Source organism: Sycon ciliatum, chromosome 2 (assembly GCF_964019385.1).
Source record: "Sycon ciliatum chromosome 2, ocSycCili1.1, whole genome shotgun sequence".
Lineage (NCBI taxonomy): Eukaryota > Metazoa > Porifera > Calcarea > Leucosolenida > Sycettidae > Sycon > Sycon ciliatum.
In genome coordinates, this window is record NC_088644.1 from 35,059,976 (window position 1) to 35,076,350 (window position 16,375).

Consider the following 16,375-nt stretch of genomic DNA (forward strand, 5'->3'; position numbering starts at 1 on the left):
TATAGGCAAAATGTACGACTTAAAGAACAATTTTCTGCAGTTATCATTCAAGTGTTGGCAGTGGGGTTGTAGCATACCTAAGGACGCACTCGCACGCTTGCACACAGACTGGACTTGTGGAGACCAGGAGAGTTGGCGGTCGAGAATAACGCCCAGGTGCTTGTGCTCGTTAACAACTTTAATAGGTGTACTATTTAGACCAGGAAAATACAGAAGCTGAGTGGGCTGAGTGGGGGGCGAGGGAGAGAAGAACATGGCCTCGGTTTTGGCGAGGTTAGGCTTCAGTTTCCAGGTTTCCATCCATGTTACTGTAGCGTTGACCCCGGACTGCATGGAGGCCGTGAGGTTGTCTGCCGAGCTGTCGGAGCACATCAGAGCAGTGTCGTCAGCAAAAAGACTTACATTTGGTACAAGGGCTGGCAAGTCATTAACGTACAGTAGAAATAGGAGCGGCCCAAGTATGGACCCCTGGGGTACCCCAGACACGACTAGTAATGGGTCTGATAGGGAGGTAGATACTCTGACAGTCTGGTGGCGGCAGGAAAGATAGGATGAGAGCCATTGCAGGGCTGGACCATGTACCAAGAAGACGGACTCTAGCTTTGCAAGCAGACCACGATGCCAGACGGTGTCGAAAGCTTTCGCTAGGTCAAAGAACACGATGCCAACATGCCGCCTGAGGTTCCGCTGGGTGTAGATGTCTTGTACTAGACGTGTTAGTTGGAAAGTTGTGGAGTCTCCACGGCAGAAACCGGATTGAGATGGTGAAAGCGCTGGGGTGACGTGGCAGTTTTTTTTTTTTTGCAATACAACGATAAAAATTTAATCTGCCCGCCCTCCCCTTTTTCTTCTGAAAAAAGGACGATCATGAAGTATATTCTTTGACTTGTCCTATCATGGGATTCGAACCCGCACTATCGCCTTGCATGCATTCCGCCGATACACTTCGCACACATACACATTCTTCCAAGCTGCTTCACGTCATGATCTTTCAGTTGAAAGCCCTATTTGAATAAGGTGGCCAGCTGTCTTTGATGGTACGGTACGGGACATGTACGGGCTGGCATAAGCATGCAACGCCTGACAGAAACAAAGTTACAAGTACCGAATTAAAGCGATGTGGACCCTGGCTAGCGGCAGGCGTTAGTAACGTCTTTAGCATAGCTACAGGAATAAAAGATCAAGTACCAGAGTAACAAGGAACGCCGTGTTCCTTCCCAAGCGTCAAGCCCAGTTTGCACATATCAGTATGCAAGACCCAGCCAGCTTGACAGAGTAAGCAGGAAGCTGCACTGAAGAACAAAGGGGAGAGGCTGGTTTTTTTATAGCAGGTGGCAGAAGAGTTGGGCAAGATTGCGCACCAGTACAATCATAAGATTTGGGTGAAAAAGCCTCCTACACGGGCCATCACAGGCCATGATATCACTTGCCTCGCACAACAACTAACAAAAAAGCCAAACTAAATTATGTTTTTAAAGAGTCAGATCTGGCTGCGGTCAACTACCCTTCACTTTGCGTGTTGTCGCTATTGCTGTCTATGTCTCCGTGTGTGCCAGTATAATGTGGAGCGAGAAAGAAAATCAAACTTGACAATGACGTACCATTTGTAGGTCCATGCAGGCATGGACGCACGACTGCCCTATGCGGCTTACCACCTCATGCAAGTGCTTTGCAGCTAGAGAGAACACAATAGACACGAATCAAACTGTGAGCATTAAACTTAAGATTTTTTTACTACCTTGGTCATCACTGCAGCCCCATGAGCAGAACATCAATATCCTCAAGAACGGATTGACTAAACTCGGATGGCGAGCCACTTAATTACGGAGGACAAACATGTTAGGAGTTATGACCAACCTTCCACCAACGCACTCACTGACTATATTATGATCAGGTTACGATGGTGGACGGTTAAGTAGTCATGACTTGTAACATTTTGTCCTTCTCCTTAACAGATAGACTATTGTGATTAATGCTGAGTAGACAAAAACAACAAGCTATTGAGAGCTGACATCTTACAATCAAATGCACACAGACCCACTGGTGTTTGCATTTCTATGGCAGACTACAGTAGACTCGTACGCCCAAGAACGTCCAGGCTGGACATCTAAGAACGCCCCAGCCTGGATTAAAGAACGAACTCCAAGACTTTTAAGAACGCGACATTTTTTGGTATTTCACGTTTCCGAGTACACGAAAAACAAGTCCGCAACCACAAACCCTTGTCGGGTCCTCGCGAAAACATCCCCGAGTGCAGCGCTACATACTACACGTGCATGTAAAGTGTACAACCGGTACATGTAGCGCAAAGTGCATTGTACATGAGCGTCACGGTACGGGTCATTGTTGGACGCGTAAGAACGCGAAATAAGAACGTAGCCTGGGGCGCTGAAAAATAAGAACTTTGCTAGGCTGGCCCTCTGAAACCGCGTTCTTGGGCGTACGAGTCTACTGTATCCGGCCAGATTTGCTATAGAAATCAAGAAGTTACATCTTTTTTAGGCTTGAGAGCAAGCATAGAGAAAGCCCGGGGATAATTGCGAAGTGAAACACAACGCAGGAAAGCCGAGCCTAAGTTTTACCTGGCCAGCTGGGACGAAATGGTGGTGTGCTGTACACGCCGACATTGCAGAGCACTAAATACTGTGGGCCTGTGGTGGACAGGGCAGAGAACACTACTCAACACATACAGAGGAACATCCCTCAACAGGAGAGGAATTAGAAGCATGGCAATTTTACCAGTTTACGCCAGAAACATTCAAGTGATCCGACGACCATCTGTGGACAGCACAGGCATGGGAGGGAGTTCGGAAGTGGGACAGAGGATGAGTTTTAGGGGGGGGGGGGGGGAGGGACCTTGTACCCGCAGGAATTCTACCACCCTCTTGGATCAAGGCGCAAACGCAGCTCGTAAAGCGGTGTGAGGTGAGAAGATCAGACCCAACACCAAACGGTCAAACACCGAAAATCCCATTCACTGCATCCATGTTTCTCTCGTGCCAGGCCATGAGTTCCCAATTAAGGTGGCTCACACCCTCTGCGCGCGCATCGTTTGAAAAGTGTTTGAAAAGTGTAGATTTTCAGTAAATTTTTCGGTAGCGATGATTTTTGTGCGATCAATCGTTGTTGAACGTCTTCTCGCTTTTCTGCAATTCTGGCGACCTAGCTAGAACCTGCTGCTAGTGTCCCTCTTCACTCGTTCTTTCTATGAAAGGGGAAGGCAGCACTCGCAGAAGATTTTCCAAGAATGCAATGTCGACTGGTGCTCGTACCACAAGAAGGGAGAAATCAAAGTCCGCTCTTGAATCATGCCTGAGTATTAGAAAATTATTTCAGAACACGCTTGTGTAGATTTCCTGTCAGTGCCACTGACATCTCGCGACCTTCAAATAGTATGACTTGCTCGATCATCTCCCGCACTGACTAGCAAATTCGTCAGGTAGCTGTGGATGGATCGATTCAGGGAGATCGAAGGTAAATACATCGAAGCACTTCAAACACGTTTCAAGACGCACTTCAAATTTTGTAATTGTGTCTTGAAAATTGTTTACAACAATTCGTACTTCAATACGCTGTTGAATTGTAGCCTCTGGTTGGGAGTCTCGACTGTTTTATTGCTGCATGGCTTTCCTCAACACCGTTCACTGTACATGTATCGCGGAACGCAGATTGGATGGAATTGGAGGTGAATTTGATAATTTGTGACTGTGTCATCAACCAAGTGAGGACATCAAATATCAACAGGGACGCTCCGAAAATCACAAACGCTGCGAAATAGATATGAAAATATTAATGGTCTTACACACTGGAGGGTGTTCCACATTCATTGTGTCATATCTTTAGACTGTCCGAAAGTTTGTCGTGCCGTGCAACTTTCACAGACTAATCCGATAATTGGCATGTGGCCCTACTGGCACATACTCATGCGTATGCCGTTGAGTTTATCTATATGTGCACGCACATGTGCAGGGGCGTCGGAACCGGTGCGGCAGGTCCGGCCAAAGCTGCACCAATAATTTCATCTTGTGACTTTTGAAGCAATGAAATATGGGCTATTTGGGCCCAATTTCCCAAAAAGTTTCCCCGGGGCCACCCCTGGACTCCCACCTACTCATGCGGCCGCACCAATGTCGAATGCCTTCCGACGCCCCTGATGTGTGTATACATATACAATTTTAATACGTATGCAAAATTAGGCAATCTACATGTACATATTATACATGTATGTGTGTGCACTCACTCCTATGACATAGAACGACAGTGCAGGCTATGTAAAGTCGCATCAATGTGTGTCACCCGGGTGTGTACATGCATGCGCGCTCGCGCGGGCGTTTTGTGTGCGTGCCTGGCATGGCATAACGCCGTTCAGTATGACTAGTGTTGAACCGTGGTAATTTGCCCCCACCCCCTCTTTTTTCTGCTGGCGTTGGATATGCAACTAATGACATAAACTCGGTTGTTGAAAGCGAGTGCCATGCACCACAATGGATTGACAATAATAATACAAGTAGCACTGTAAAAGCGCTGGTAATACTTATGTTGCAGCCATGGCAGTTGTGAGTAGCTTTCCAAGTCAAGCCTGCTGCAGAAATTATTGCACTCTGACCAGCTGGAGTGGCCCAGGACTGCCGGTTGTGGAGAACAGGAGTGATGCTTGTATATACGCTTGTATTTACATGATGTACACAGTGTACTTCGAAGTAACGTTAGGTGTATTGCTTGCGTGTTCTTCTGCCTGTGCGAGTGTACATGTGCTGGTCAGTGTGGAACCACCATCCATATCAGATCATACAGCTGCTATCAGTCTCAACAGCTTGTATCTGGCAAATAGGGTTTTAGTGACTCGATTTTGCTTACTGTGTTCAACAGAGTGGCATTGCACACAGCTACTTGATGTAATAGTAGCATCTTGGAAATTTTAGATTTTTGATAGTTAGCTTCAGTAGAAACTTCTCCAGTGTGGCTCTTAGCTTCATTACCACGGAGACTAAGCATTCAAGTAATGCACGAAGAACATTGGCTAGATGTGAAGTGAAAAGCCATTGGACCGTACCCCGTGGAATACGCATTTAGTATAGAAGAATTTCTTGCTATGTTGGCAGCAAACACTGTATAATATAATAATTACATTACCAGTAGAAAGTGCCTAATGTGCATTGCTTCAGCACTATGTTTTGGACAAAGCAGTTAACAAATTCCACATCACTATCGGCTTCATGTTGGAGAAAGTTGTGAAAAACACTAGAACATACATGTACACTCAATACACATGCTCATCTACATGTATGGCATTTAGTATGTGGGCGACTTCAAAGTTCTATTTTGGTAGTTTGCTTCGGTAGAAACTGTCTAAACTTGATCCAAAGCTCTACTACTATGTTCTGAAGATGTTGCAATCAAGTAATGTAAGCCAAGTATCTGCCGCATTGGAGCTAGTTGTGAAAACCTTTAGACCATACACTCAATGCACATGCTCAGCTATGGCATTTAGTATGTGGGCGACTTCAAAGTTCTGTTTTGGTAGTTAGCTTCGGTGGAAACTGCTAAAACTTGATCCAAAGCTCTACTACTATGTTCGGAAGATGTTGCAATCAATTATTGTAAGACACGTATCTGTCATATGGTGGAGTCAGGGGTTCTAAGGCGTTGGACAATGTCCCAGTGCAATGTGCTGATTCTTGAAATATGGCATCACTTGAAACTTCAAAGTTTTATTTCACGAGTTACCTTCGGTAGAACCTGCTCAAACTTGCTACACAGTACCATTATTAGGTTATGATAGCATAACCATCGAATACAGGGCAAGTCCAGTGTCAAATACTTGTGGGCGGGGCTAATATGTGGGACGTGTGCGCTGAAATGGGATGATTCCGAAAAGAGAAAAAAGTCACCTTCTAGCAGAATTCTACCCACTTCTACAGCTAATGCTGATATTTAGCAAGTACATACTACTGTCCTGGTGTTGGTCATCAAGAAAAAGGGGGTAACTACCAGTGCTACGGCCAAAAAACTGGTTTTCCGGTATTTTTTGGCCTAAATTGGCAATTGTGAGTACGCTATGTTTGGCCCCTCCCCCGAGTGAAACCGGCCGGTAGAACTTGATAAAAATTCGTCTCCGTACACTAGATATCCAACGGAACAAAGTACAATCATTTGTAGCCACGTTTCAAACAAAAAAAATTGGACCCGAGGGGTAGGAGCCACCTTAACTGTGGGTCGCAGCACAGCTGAAACAAGTCTTCCGCTTCCAAACCTGGTACCCTCTGTTTCTTTATCGTAATCGTAGCCATCCCCGCTATGGCTGTCTGGCTTATCCAAAAAAAATTAAGTACAGCAGTAGAGTTTTAAAAGTGCAGAATAATGGCATACGTGTGGGGTTCCCTTTCTTACGACTGCGGTTTGCAGAGGTGCCACGTGTGCCTGGTAGATCTCATGACTACCCAAGGTTTTTCACCGGTGTGCACGTATCAGTTGGACCGTGACAATATGCTATGGCCACCCAGTTTGCCACTGCTACCACACTCCAGGACAGCATAACGCAAGGCTAAATCCAAGTGACAATACTTGTAGCATTAGAGAATAGAGGTGCCGTAATCAGCTGCCAGCAGTGGAAATGGGTGGTTATTTGCCATGGACACAAAACAGAACTTAAGCACAACACTCACCTTTGCTGGCCTTCTCCACTCGGACGTAGCGAGCGCGAACCGGACCGTTTTCCACATCCCATTCAAACCGCATGCTGGAGGAGAGAATTGCAAAATTGTTAGCATTGCTGTTGGATTGTACATGTCCAGCGCTGGCAACTGAAATCAGACCGCTGATTTTTGTGCTCGAGTGCCGCACCGACTCTAGCGGTCTCTATTAACCCTTTCAGTGCCAAGGACGAGATAACTCGTCCTACAGACCCCCACGCGATTGGCCAAGGACGAGATATCTCGTCCTCGTAGTGCGCACGTTACATTGCAGTGCATAGACCAGTGTACAAACTATCGTAACTCTGTGAAACATAACCGCATCGCGACAATCAATACACCGTTGGAAAGGTCTGGAGCTCATCTTTCCGTGGATATAACGTTCGTCGCGATGGGATAAAGAATCACTGAGCGGCGACATGATGAACACCAAAATCACGGGCCGGAGCGAACACGAATGTTTTTGTTCAGTGCATAGACCAGTGTACAAACTATCGTAACTCTGTGAAACATAACCGCATCGCGACAATCAATACACCGTTGGAAAGGTCTTGAGCTCATCTTTCCGTGGATATAACGTTCGTCGCGATGGGATAAAGAATCACTGAGCGGCGACAGGATGAACACCAAAATCACGGGCCGGCGCGAACAGGAATTTTTTTGTTCAGTGCACAGACCAGTGTACAAACTATCGTAACTCTGTGAAACATAACCGCATCGCGACAATCAATACACCGTTGGAAAGGTCTTGAGCTCATCTTTCCGTGGATATAATGTTCGTCGCGATGGGATAAAGAATCACTGAGCGGCGACAGGATGAACACCAAAATCACGGGCCGGAGCGAACACGAATTTTTTTGTTCATGACTACGCAGTTTTTTGGAGCGTGCTAGGGGATTTCCCTTTGGCACGACGCATGCGTGATGGACATCAAATGAAGCGCTTGGATCTCAGCTTTGCAGCGCAGTTCTAATCGTGAAAACCGGTTGAATTTGGGCAAGATGCCGAACAAGAACGTGAGATTAAGTTGTTGTGCCGTTCCGAGGCACGGTGGAGTAGTTCGGAGAGGAGGTGGAAGTGGCCCTGGTGTGTCTATGTTGCTGAGATCTACCATGATGGATTCGCTTGGTCCTGATCTTTCCAACGAGCCCAGGATGATGAAAATCCATCATGGTGGAGGGAAATGAGAATAATTTCCATTCAGAGCTGTGCGCGCAAACTACACCAAGAGAGTCAGTGCTCTGGACAGCCGGCCGATTGGAGAAAAGGGGCCCCGGCATGGAAAGGGTTAATTTCTGCACCGTTACAATCCCGTGCTGGGTGTTTGTGATGTGAGCGCACCGCTACAGGATTAGGATTTCAGCTGCCAGCACTTTAGTTGCCCAAGCCAGAGTGCACTGCTCTCATGTCCACTACAAAAATAACCAACAAGTTGAAAGTAGTTGGAAGATGGCGTTCGCACGCGCTCCTCAGTGCACCTGTCCATTCACCACCTCTTTAGACCTCGGCGTTCACACTATTCATACGCATGCACACACGCACACATCCACTCACACCCCCCCCCCCCCCCACACACACACACACGCGCGCGCACGCACGCACACACACCATCTGACCATTTGACGCACATTGCCTCCGTGATAGCGATGCTACAGCAGAAGCCAAAGCAGCTTGTGCTGGGATTGCACCATTAACAGCTTGCAAGGCTGAAGAATTGACCGGCTCTTTTCAACCTGGTCTACACCACACAGCTATGAAGTGGCTTTTTCTGGCCAGTGAATCCCTACTTTTTGGTTTTTCATTTTTTTCCCCGCACACACACACCACATACTCCGGCATGCACTTGCTGTTGGTAACCACCCAGGAGAACGAAAGACACACACACACACACACACACACACACACACACACACACACACACACACACACACACACACACACACACACACACACACACACACACTTGTTGCTTATTGCCACAACTGGTCACGTGGGTCTCCCCGGGAGTGGGGAGAGAGACTCAAAGGGAATCTTGGAAAGATGACTCAACTGGCTATTGAAACGCCCAACGGCCGACACCCCCTGAAATCCCAAAAACTCTGGGTGAACTTGAAAATGACCCCACTTATGGGCTCACCACACCTCAGTAAGTGGAAGAGGACAAGGTGCAGAAAAAGGATTGACGGCATCAGGGTATCCATCCCGGGACACACACACACACACACACACACACACACACACACACACAGAGTCTTACATATGATCGTGTGTGTACTCTTCTTTGGCCACATTCCTGCAGAAAAGTTAAAAAAAACACAATCAAATAAATGCTCACGTGAGAAGTACATGATTTCAGTCGTCCGACATCTTTCTCATTGGCAGCAAAAGTGCACTTTCTGCATACTAAAACTTTGCTACTGATTCCACTTTTTAAAAGTGTACGCAGGTTTTTGCATCAGTGTAGATCTTTACTGCACTGTTTTGCTCTGTGCTAGCAACAGTTCAACGCCAGGGTACAGGCCATCATCCATACAGTGCCCAAAGCCTTGTACTGCTATGAGGCAGTGTACCCGGCAGGCATTTCAACAGGACGTTATAGGTTAGCAAGAAATCCCACCTTCGTTAAAAAACAAATGATCCAATCATAATGCGGGGCAGAGTCTTTCGGATTCAGGCTCCACGGAATATTGGCTCTTTCAGGACATATACATATTGGCTTTCCAGTAGATCATCCATTAAAAAAAGAACTACGCAAGTACAGTACATGTAGATATAATAATATATAATCATCTTTATTTCAGGATTACCCAAAGGCTAACGCCTATCTGGGGGATCTACAGCAAGGTAGAATGCTGACATTAACACAGATAAGCAAACCAGATTGCAAACTGAATATTTACTACTCACTTCCTCTCGTTATCCAGTAAGAGAATTCGGAAAGGAGGAATTTTATTTCCCCACATCTTTATCAAGACGTGCCAGTCAGGCTAAAAATACAAACACACACACATACACACGCGCACGCATACAAAAACACACACACATGCATCCAAACTTCTAAAGAACGCCCACTAGTGGTAGGTAAGCCAAACTGAATTACATGTACTTCCTCCGCAAAGCAAAACTTCGTCGCGTTTTTTTGTGTGTTCTTGTCATGATCTTTCTGTCCGCATTAGACAAACATGTCAGGGATATATCCCCTACATAGGGTAGCCGAGGTGCTGTCCATTGTTCTGACAGGCTTTCGAACCTTCGAAAAGCGTGGAGTCCTTGAAAAAATCGGCAAAGCATAACCGTTTCTTGGCAGGATGTCACCAGAATACAACCCCAGGCGCATGACACCGACGTGCGAAAATGAGAAACAGTTTGAAAGACCGCGTGGCTCGAAAAGTGCCCAGAAGCCGGCCAGCCACTGCTGTACCAGCACGATGGTGTGCATTCGCACACAGCCAAAATAAATCAATGCACGTGCGTTTGCAGGGCAGGGGAAAGCAAAAGGGTTCGACATTCAGGTTGTCGTTCAGCCGGCGCAAAGTCCCGATCTCAACGTCGACGATTTGGCGTTCTTCCACAGCCTGAAGACAGATGTGGCACTCATGGCGAAGGAAACCAGAAAGGAGCTTCTGCAGGCTGTGGAAATGTGCTGGCACGAGTTCCCCGCTGCCAAAATGAGAAGAGTTTGGGTGTGTCTGTATGACTCCTTCCATGTCATTCTGGAGAGAGTGAGCGGCGGAGACAGCAACTACCAGCGCAACCGTGAAGGTTGTCAAGCTCACAGTTCGAGTGAAGAACTTGGCGATCTCCACGATCAAATCGTGTCTGGGCAACTTGAAAAGGCTGCGGAGCAAAAGCTGGCAGCGCTGGAGGCGAAAGTCAGCGAGGATGCCAACTCGATGTCATCAAGGAGTGAGTCGTCATCAGATTCAGACGAAGAGTGAAGCTGGACTGCTTTGAAATGAGCTGTGTGACATCTGTAAATAACTATCTCTCATATGCTGCTTTGTTTTCCACTTTGCAAAGAGTGTTGGTAGCCATAGAATGCTTTGGACTGAACTGTAAAAATGCAACGAAGTTTCGCTTAGCGGAGGAAGTACTGTTAACACACACAAGTAACACTATAATCAACAAAAGAAACAAATCAACCAAATCTGCACAATCACACTACCTCAGGTAAACAATTTTGAGTCGTGGAAATGCAACATGTGGGCTCAATGCCATCTAAAAACCGCTTACAGCAAAATCAACGACGACGCTGGCAATGGGCGACATAGAGCCGAGGTCCACTTCCCACCACACGCCCTGCTCTTTGGGTTCGAGCCACACACACTTGGTGTGTGCCATATCCATGGACACAGCTTCACCTGCTGTGTGCTTGTCAACCAATGGGCTGGACGTCGCTGTACAGTGCACAAAACAAAAGAAACATCAGAGAAAGAGTAAAAAAGTACTTCTTTTAGTATGAGTGCCAAGCCGGCAGGAACCCCTCTAACCACAACACTTACAAAATGATTCGAACATTTTGAGCTGGAAATCAGGTATCATCAAGCCACCTATTTCCGCACTCTGTCGGCAGGGTCATATACTGCTCACAGGCTGATCAACAAACATCACTAATGACACATCCTCTACAATCATGTGCACCTCTCTTTAAGTACAGGACAGGGCTGGAGAAACATCCGAGGGCAAAGGCAACTGTGGTGCTGAGCTGCAGAGCCAGTGCATATGCATGACTACTGGTTCTGAACCACTAATTTTAAAGTCATTAATTTTGTAACAACGGGATTGTATCAATGGACAGCTCGTATCACCCAAACCAGGAAGAAGCAAAACATAAAAATTTTAATAAAGAAAATCTCTTCCTCAGTAGAAGCCACAAGCTGCTGTAACTTCAATTGTTGAAAGCTTCGTTCGTTGTCAAACAAGGGCCTACTCAGTTCTAGGCAGTGCATGGTTTGACTCTTAGCCAACCTATTCTGATATGCGGCCAGAACATTGGGAACCATTTCCTCCTGTTCACCGTGCCTGCAGGCTACAACTTACAGCGTGTTTGGGCGAGTTTCTGTCACTCGAGTTGAACCTTTGAACCTTTGAGTTGAACCTTGGTGTGAAAGTTGTCGCCTGCTGGCGCGGTGACCAGGTGACTGGTGTACGCAGGAGCACGTGACCGCTTGTTCAACCATATTCGATTAGGAATAAGGGCCGAACGCTGCATCGCAGCCTTTTCGGACCAAAACCAGTCGACTCAGCATCCAAAAGACTACAACATATGGGCCAATCGCGGTCATATGGGCCAATCGCGGTCATCCGGGCTTTTATAAGAACGAAATGGCACTTTTAGTGACATTTTGCATACAAATTCCCATCTACTGTCGTGGAAATGGAAATCCGGTCTCACGTCTAGCGGCCCCAGGGCGCTGGCCATGCAGCCGCCGGTAAGCAGTACGAGTACACGCGAGCTGCTGGTCGCATCGGCCGGATCAACGACTGCATGCATGCAACGTTCTGTACACGCTGAGGGCGCCGGCCCCGGTCAATCGACTGGGTTTCTATGTCTACGACAGTAGTAGGGCGCAGTCACCCAGTTTCGGTGGAAGTGCGTGAGTTCGATTGGGAATAAAGGAGGAAGGGAGCGTCTCAGCTTCCTCGGACCAAGACCATTCGACTCAGCACCCCGAAGACTACAACTGGTGAAGTTTTGATTTTTAGGCCCTTAACTTCCCCTTTAATCCTTGGCTCTCCACCCGAGCCCGTTCTTGCACACCTGATGTTTTCTTACTTTATAGGTACCGATCACTAGCCTGTAGCCATGGAAACCAATCACTATTTAGGGCCCATTATGAACGGAGCCTCCCTCCCCTGAGGGTAGGGCCTGGGGAGAATCCATCAATACAAGAACAATTACAATTACAAATACACAGAACGTTGACTACCGGTCACAGTGCTCAGTACACGGCGTGCAGAGCTTAGTACAAACGAAAATCCGGTTTTTTTTATTTTCAATTACGAATACAAAATACCTTCAGCAAGCTAACTGTATTTCTGTTTCTCCCTGAATCGCTGTACAGCATGAGTTTCCGTGTTGCGTTTAAACAGCAAGAATAGCAGTGATTACTACTGTGTACACTGATGGCCTACCACTCTCTCCCAAAGCTATGCACAGCAAGAACAGAATAGAATAGCCTTGTTCAACACTACTGGCTTACCACTCTTTCCCAAAGCTATGCACAGCAAGAACAGAATAGAATAGCCTTGCTCAACACTACTGGCTTACCACTCTCTCCCAAAGCTATGCACAGCAAGAACAGAATAGAATAGCCTTGCTCAACACTACTGGGTTACCACTCTTTCCCAAAGCTATGCACAGCAAGAACAGAATAGAATAGCCTTGTTCAACACTACTGGCTTACCACTCTCTCCCAAAGCTATGCACAGCAAGAACAGAATAGAATAGCCTTGTTCAGTACTACTGGCTTACCATTCTTTCCCAAAGCTATGCTGCTTCGATCAGCGCAGAAGTCTTGGTAGTAAATGAAGTGCCCGACACGCTCCGCGAATCCCTCCGGCGTGAACTCATGCTGGATCCTGGGCTTGAACTCCTCGTCTTTTTTGGCTGTAGGAACCAAAGCAGTTGATTCAGAGAGGAGGGGGCGTAGGGCTTAGTATGTATGAGTAGGTAAGTGTAGACGAGGATCAATTTCACAAGGCTCATATCATCCTGTACTTTCTAGACACCAGTTGCTACTTCAGTGGTAGCAATTGTAAAAATCCACAAAACGATTTGCCGCGCGGAAGCACCCTAGCTGAAACGAACCATAGTGAGTTGTGTGCATACCCTGGCACACCAGCAAAGCATGAAAGATCACTTTGACGACATTCTCTATAAAAAAAACCCAATCTATTATCCAAAGAATCTCTCTAACAGTGCTGTCTAACATTGCAAAGCAGATCCAACAAATTCTCTTCACGACACAAATACATGCTGGTAGCATACTAGTACTTTCTTACATACCTAAATAATTGATGTGTAACATATAACACACATCATGTATGCTGTAAGAGTCGAAAGTCACACGGTGACAAGTCTAACGTTAAAATAATGGATTGCAAAAAAATCCCACTTCGAGGGCACAAAGTTTAACGACCCTGCCAGCACACACCTGTCTTCTATTTCTCTACTAGGAGGAGAGAAGGAATAACCTACGTGTAACGTTTCTTGAGTTAGCGATGGATTCTGTCTCGTTAAAACAATAGACGTTGTGCCCCATTAGACATTCAACTCTTACAGTAACACAACACACAAGCTAACTCACCCAGTATTTTCTCCATGACTGACTCTATGTCCTTGGTGTTTTTAAGGTCAACCGTGTAAACCTGTTAACACACACACACCCATCACACACACACACCCATCACACACACACACACATATATACACACACACACACACACACACACACACACACACACACACACACACACACAACAAATATTCAGAAGACCCACCACCAAAAGAAGAGCGGACAACATCAGGATGTCGCCGTTCCTGAAAAGTACAATCCGGAATGTAATATGCAGTGTGGTCAGCCATGCCACTCTGCGCAGGTGATCAGCACGCAGACGAAAGACCGCGTAGAGATAAGAACACGAACTCACCTGCGGCTCTCCAATGAAGTCGGTGAGGTACGGATGCTGGCTGTGCAGAGCTCTCCGAGTGGGCTTGCCGGAAAGGAATGGTGTGTTTCCGCTATGCTTAGGTGGTTTAAACAGTCCAAGAAGGACAGAGCAGCCCGATGCCAGCGCCTCAACAGGACCAGGCCCTTCGTACGGAAATCCCATGCCAATGTACAGTTTCGATGCAGACAGAAGACTAGACGCACGAGGAGCACAAAACGAGCAGGCAATGAGAGAGAACACAACAGTCATCTGTACTGGAACACCCAACTGCGCAAGGCAGTGTGCTAGCAATGTTCTGGACACCATCCTCTGCCTGGTGGCCACGGCCGCAGGTTTTCACAAACGTTGCCTCGAACGCAAGTTAAAAAGCAGGAGTCACAGCATGCCTGGCTTCCAGTACATGCAACAAGGTCATCTGGCTAGTGCGACTTTAAACACACAAGTTTTGGACAGCATGGGAACAAAGGTTGCCAAGATCTTAAAACTACGCGTACACAGATCTCAGAGCCCACCCATGCAGCCATGCATACATCCCGTGTCCGTCCGACAAACTGGACTAATCCCCGGTCCCAGTGGCACGAAGGACACCATCTGGATCATTATTTCAGTTTTCCTGGTGTTTGAGTGATCCCGAGCTTTCGGAAATGAACAGTACTCTGCCCGGTAGTCTAGCAGGCCGAGCGAGAACATACCTGCTGAGATTGGAACCTGGTAACAAGCCTGTACATGGCCGGAAACACGAGCACGGACACATACACACACATGCACACACATGTGCACATGCACACACACATGCACGGACACACACAGCACATTATGACATCACTTCAGTGGACTTACCACACACGCAATAAGAAGCACGCCCCCCCCCCCCCCCCACACCATCAGTCTATGACCATTATGAAAGCTTAAAAGACAATTTCTTCGACATACGGTACACAAAAGAAACAAATTGTCAAGGTTCGCTTCAGACTAAGTTAGGCTGAGTTTTCAGCATCCGTAGGAACGCCACCACCCCGCAAAGATCTAAGGCACAGATGTATCTGTAACGGTCCTAAGGCGATGGGAGGTGAGTGGATCAGCCCACCAGCAAAGTGGTCAAAGACCGAGAATCCCATTCACTGCATCCATGTTTCCCTCGTGCCAGGCTACGTGTTCCCAATTAACTGTGGGTCACAGCACATACAAAGCGTGACATAAAAGCACATCCAGAACACTGCGCTCCAATAGAAGGCAAGACATTCTTATGAAATGTGTGTAAGTTCTAGGCCAACACTCCACCGCAGTGAAAAGATTGTAAGAGCTGTGATGCACCACTAATAGGCAATCAAACAAGTGCCGTAATCAGCCAACGTTCGGAAACCGTACTATCTGCACTCTGCAGACATTGAAGCTTACACCTCGTGTCAGAGTGCCCCCCCCCGCCCTCATCCAAGACAGCACTGGTATTACTACATGAGTACCATATACCGGTATGTGCCTTGCACCATGTACAAGGACATGTACAGTCATGTCAATCAGTCAATCACTCATATGCATAGCAGGCAGGCACAGTGGGTTTGTCTAAGACCATGATTGAGAAACGAGAGGTACCAGGTTCAAGTCCTGCTTGGAAGCGGAAGGATTGGGAACTCGCGTCCTGGCATGAGTAAAACATAGATGTGGTAAACGGGATTTAGGCCTTTGGCCTATGGTTGGTGGATCTGATCTATCCTCCCCCACCATTTAGGAGCCGCATCTGACGCCTGATCATGGGGTGGTGGCGTCCCACGGAAGCGGAAAGGTGGTTCTTGACCAGGGAGTTGTACGACTCCTTGTTCTTGACCTGCCCGGTACGCGAGCCCGTCGAATATTTATATTTATATTACTCATGTGCATGCGTGCATGGCCGTTTTTTATTTTTTATTTTGTTTTATGCGCGAGGGTATGATGCCCCCCCCCCCCCCCCCCCGTGCCCTCATTTGCGCACGCCCCTGGAGTCGGTTTGATGAGGCTCAGCATGATTGCTC

The 16,375-nt window shown here is 47.1% G+C and overlaps 1 protein-coding gene across 2 annotated transcripts in view; it reads right to left on the bottom strand.

The window, feature by feature from the left end:
- Window positions 1-16,375, bottom strand: part of LOC135809812 (alpha-1,6-mannosylglycoprotein 6-beta-N-acetylglucosaminyltransferase A-like) — a 49,393-nt gene that overhangs the window by 5,392 nt on the left and 27,626 nt on the right. For both annotated transcript variants that reach the window (XM_065323241.1, XM_065323242.1), the window contains exons 14-23: window positions 15,059-15,086; window positions 14,346-14,559; window positions 14,003-14,063; window positions 13,168-13,302; window positions 10,926-11,089; window positions 9,600-9,679; window positions 8,950-8,985; window positions 6,666-6,739; window positions 2,583-2,651; window positions 1,602-1,675 (exon numbers count right to left, since the gene is read on the bottom strand). In XM_065323241.1, coding sequence (XP_065179313.1) covers window positions 1,602-1,675; window positions 2,583-2,651; window positions 6,666-6,739; window positions 8,950-8,985; window positions 9,600-9,679; window positions 10,926-11,089; window positions 13,168-13,302; window positions 14,003-14,063; window positions 14,346-14,559; window positions 15,059-15,086 — 935 coding nt within the window. The remainder of the gene's footprint in view (window positions 1-1,601; window positions 1,676-2,582; window positions 2,652-6,665; window positions 6,740-8,949; window positions 8,986-9,599; window positions 9,680-10,925; window positions 11,090-13,167; window positions 13,303-14,002; window positions 14,064-14,345; window positions 14,560-15,058; window positions 15,087-16,375) is intronic.